Source organism: Lipotes vexillifer, unplaced genomic scaffold, assembly GCF_000442215.2.
Source record: "Lipotes vexillifer unplaced genomic scaffold, Lipotes_vexillifer_v1.1 scaffold412, whole genome shotgun sequence".
In the NCBI taxonomy this organism is placed as follows: domain Eukaryota; kingdom Metazoa; phylum Chordata; class Mammalia; order Artiodactyla; family Lipotidae; genus Lipotes; species Lipotes vexillifer.
Window position 1 is genome coordinate 503293 of NW_006798464.1, and position 4596 is coordinate 507888.

At 34.7% G+C, this 4596-nt stretch overlaps 1 protein-coding gene across 2 annotated transcripts in view; it reads left to right on the top strand.

Moving 5' to 3' along the window:
* Nucleotides 1-4596, top strand: part of FANCI (FA complementation group I) — a 77482-nt gene that overhangs the window by 14549 nt on the left and 58337 nt on the right. For both annotated transcript variants that reach the window (XM_007470517.1, XM_007470518.1), the window contains exons 3-8: nucleotides 375-505; nucleotides 949-1105; nucleotides 1185-1242; nucleotides 2917-2958; nucleotides 3285-3408; nucleotides 3848-3933. In XM_007470517.1, coding sequence (XP_007470579.1) covers nucleotides 375-505; nucleotides 949-1105; nucleotides 1185-1242; nucleotides 2917-2958; nucleotides 3285-3408; nucleotides 3848-3933 — 598 coding nt within the window. The remainder of the gene's footprint in view (nucleotides 1-374; nucleotides 506-948; nucleotides 1106-1184; nucleotides 1243-2916; nucleotides 2959-3284; nucleotides 3409-3847; nucleotides 3934-4596) is intronic.

Sequence of the window (4596 nt, forward strand, 5' to 3'; positions counted from 1 at the left end):
TCCTGCTGACATCTATCAGTGATGATGTTTTGAAGTGAAGTATGTTAAAGACACTTAATTTGGGTTACTGGATCCCAGAAAAGCTCTAAAGTATATTAGAAGGTGTTCCTTTTTCTGCACTATAAAATTATTTAAAAAATTAATGACATGGGTGGAAGTAGAAATGGTAATGTTTCAGTTTTCTGTCTAAATTAAATATTTTTTCAAAGCTCCTAAATATTGCTGTTCTAAACACCATAGTAATAAGTAGTTTGATAATTCTGTTTCTATATTCAACTACAAAGCTGTTTGTTTTTCCTGTTTACCCTTCAACCTTGTAAGAATTCTGCCTTTTTTCTTTCTTTGTTTCTGTACCACCTGTTTAAAACAATAAGGTTTCCCCTGTTCTGAGGAAGCTGGAGCTCTTAGGAGACTTAAGATATACAGTTGTTGTGTCCAATTGGTGGAATCAGGGGATTTGCAGAAAGAAGTAGCATCTGAAATCATAGGATTACTAATGCTGGAGGTGAGATGGAAAACAAAAACTTTTTTGGTTTTGGGTGGATTTTGGGGGGTTTGTAATTTGTTGAGGGAGGGAAAACTTAAGTGTGCCAAACCTACCATAGCTCCTACTTATGAATAAGAACTACTGTTATAAAACAAAATAGTCGATAGATGAGCCATAAACCATTTAGACGTTTACGTTACATTTCTGGTATCATGGACATGTATCTTTCTGAAGAGTTGGAGTATTTGAAAACATCAGGGAACTGGTGGAAGATCCTGATCTATGAAATCCTTTACAATTATAAGTTTATACCAGAGGAGAATGATTCCCTGAATCACTTATAGGACCAGTTCTAGGTTTCAATGCCAGTTCTATTAATTCAGCAAAAGAGTATTTCTTAGAAAGAGATATCAAACATTTAGATTTCTGCTTAACATTTTTTTAATCCCGTCAACTTTTAGGTTCACAATTTTCCAGGAGCATTACTGGTTGAATTAGCCAATGAGTTTGTTGATGCTGTCAAACAGGGCAACCTAACGAATGGAAAATCTTTGGAGCTATTACCCATCATTTTCACTGCCCTTGCTACCAAAAAGGAAAATCTAGCTTATGGAAAAGGTAATTTTCTTCCAATCTTAGTGGCTTTTACTCTCTTCACTGAATTAAATTTATTCCTCAGTGTATTTTGCATTTCTAGGTGAACTAAGTGGGGAAGAATGTAAGAAGCAGTTGATTAACACCCTCTGTTCTGGCAGGTGAGTCTTTCTTATTAATATGTAGAACTTTCTCAGGACTACAAGTGACCAAAAAAAGAATTATCATTTATTTTAGGAATTTATACCACTCAAGTTTTTAGTCCATTTTGGTTTATGGTCTACCACTATAAAACCATTTAGTCTGTGATGAATTTTTGAGAGAGATTATTTACTGTATTCTCTGTTCTAAGACTATACATATAGTTTCTATTTACTTGACTCTCCATCTTAACACAGCATTTTATCCCTATAGCAGTATTTGGAGTCCCAAGGTCCTTAAGGCTGGAAAGTCACCCTACCACTATCTTCTATATTTTTTTGAGGGAGTGAGATGTATAAGTGATGTTGTATCTTTAAACCAGAAATATGAGAATCTACCCTAAAGAGAAATTGCAACATATAAGAAAATCTTCATACATGAACATTTCAACACAGAAATTTGTGACCAACTTAAGCATACAATAATGGAGATGTGTAAGTTATGGTATGTAAGCTATGTATCAATAAGTTAAGGTAGAGCCATTCCATGTAACTTATAGCCATTAAAAATGAAGTATATAAAGACATACGTCAAAGATGAAAAATTCTTACTATATATATATATGTGTGTGTGTGTGTGTGTGTATATTTATAGTAAGAAATCCTTAATATATATATATATTTTTTAATTAATTATTTTTGGCTACATTGGGTCTTTGTTGCTGTGCGTGGGCTTTCTCTAGTTGTGGTGAGCAGGGGCTACTCTTTGTTGCAGTGTGCGGGCTTCTCATTGCAGTGGCTTCTCTTGTTGCGGAGCAAGGGCTCTAGGCACGCAGGCTTCAGTAGTTGTGGCTCACAGGCTCTAGAGCACAGGCTCAGGAGTTGTGGCGCACGGGCTTAGTTGCTCTGCAGCATGTGGGATCTTCCCAGACCAGGGCTCGAACCCATGTCCCCTGCATTGGTGGGCAGATTCCTAACCTCTGCGCCACCAGGGAAGTCCCTTACAGAAATAATTTTAGGCATGAATCAGCACATGTATATTTATCCATTTATTTGTTTTTAATTACACAAAAGAGTTTATTCATTACATTGTAATATACCTTTCATTTTTCATTTAACACATCTGTTCATGTCAGCATATACCACTTTACATCATTCTTTTTAATAGTTCCATAGTATTCTGTTACAATATTTGGCTAGTGTCCAATTGTTAGATTATTTGTTTTTTGCCAATAAATAATATTTGGCTATTTGGTTTTTTGCTATTATAAAAAGTGTTGGAATTAACATCCTTATATGTCTAGGTGACCTTTTATAAGCATGTACATGGGATATATTTCTAATAGTAAGTTGGGTGGGTCTTTGGTTATGTGCATTTTTAAATTTGATAAGTGGTATTGCCAACTTGTCTTCCCAGAAGGATTATATCAGTGTACATCCCCTAAAACGGTATGTTAAGTACTTGTTTCCCAAAATCTCACCAGCACTGAATATCATGAGAGTTTGATTTTGCTAGTCTGAAAGGTTAAAAGCTGTTATTTCATTGTTTTAAATGTCATTTCTTTGATCTTGTTTCCCAGTGGTACCAAATCAAACTTGAAATGGCCCTAATTTTTTCCTCCTTACTAATTTTACAAAGTAATATGTAAATAAGTTTAAATGACATAAACTTTCTTTGTCAATTTCTTTAATCAGATGGGATCATCAATATGTAATCCAACTCACCTCCATGTTCAAGTAAGCATCATGATTCCCTTTTTTTATATCCTGCTATGAGAACTTACCTACTAGAAACTGAAATGTAGCAAGGTCAAATACCACTGTTCCCTAAATAAGAGTATCGGTACCTCTGTTTTCTTTTACAGAATTTACCCCCACTCTTTTTTGCTTTGATTTCTTATTTAATGTATAACTTTATGATTTTTTTTCCCAAGATAACTTTGCTTAGGTAAGGTTATTAGTCCCCTTTAAGGTTCTGCATTAGAGAAAAATCAAAAGAGGTAGTTATAGTATTCTAATATCTCCCAAATTAGGCTCTGATCTTTAGAATCTTTGATCCACAGGGATGTCCCTCTGACTGCAGAAGAGGTGGAAATTGTGGTGGAAAAAGTGTTGACAATGTTCTCCAAATTGAATCTTCAAGAAATACCACCCTTGGTCTATCAGCTTCTGGTTCTCTCCTCAAAGGTATAAATGAAAAATTTGCTTTTTTTTTTTTTAACTTTGGTGAAATGACCAGTTAGTACCATTCAGCTTATTCATACTCTTGTTTTATGTACTACAGCATAGATGCTTTTATTTCATGTATGATGATTTGATCTAGTAAAAAGGTCATGGTCCTCAGCCAGAGTAAACATACATTATCTCTTGTAGTACCACATTTTGTGTGTGTGTGGTAGTAAAAGGGATAAAGATCTCAGAAAGGGTGGACTATAGGCCCCTTAAAATCTGATATTAAGATGTATTTCAAACTCAATTTCAACATGAAAGTGTTCTATAAATTCTTAGTGTGACTCTAGGTTATAATTTATTTAAATTCATACTTGAAAATCCTTCAAGCTGAAAAGAACTTTAAGTTCAACTTGCCCTTTATGGGGAGACGTTACTTATTTTGTATATTTTTCAGGGAAGCCGGAAGAGGGTTTTGGAAGGAATCATAGCTTTCTTCAACAAGCTAGATACACAACACAGTGAGGAACAGAGTGGTGATGAGTGAGTATTACAGTATAGAAATACAATCATTTTTCCAAATTCATCTTATTGTTATCTAACTGTTCAGTCCATACCTTCACCTCAGCACAGAATTTCCCTAGTCCCCTTAGCTGCTCAGTAATAAAATTAAAAGAATAATGCAGTCTCTTCAACTCTTTCATTTTAATCTTTCCAGGAAAACAGCAATAATTATTTTGTAAGTTACAAGCTTAAAAGCTATTTAAGTGTTTACTTTGTGCCAGAAACCATTTGGCCCTGGGACTACAGTGATGAACCAGTCAGACAAGGTTCCTACTCTCATGGAGCTATTTCAACGAGAAGAGAAAAGAAAATAAATAAATAACAAAAATAGTAGAGTGAAAAGTGTTATGCATATATTTCAAATGGATGATGTGATAGTGACAGCATAGCTACTTTAGGTTGAGTGGTCAGAGAAAACTTCTCTGAGAAGGTGTTATTTTAACTGAAGCCTAAATGATAAGAGCTACAATATATAGATCAGGAAAAAGCACATTCTCAGTTGGTGGAACAGTTAGTGCAAAGGCAGGACACAGCATGATGTGACTGAAAAAGAGGATTTTTTTTTGAAACAGATACTTACAGAGTGCTTGCTCTGTGCCAAGTGCTGTTCTAAGCACTTTAAACCTTACAGCAACACTCTTT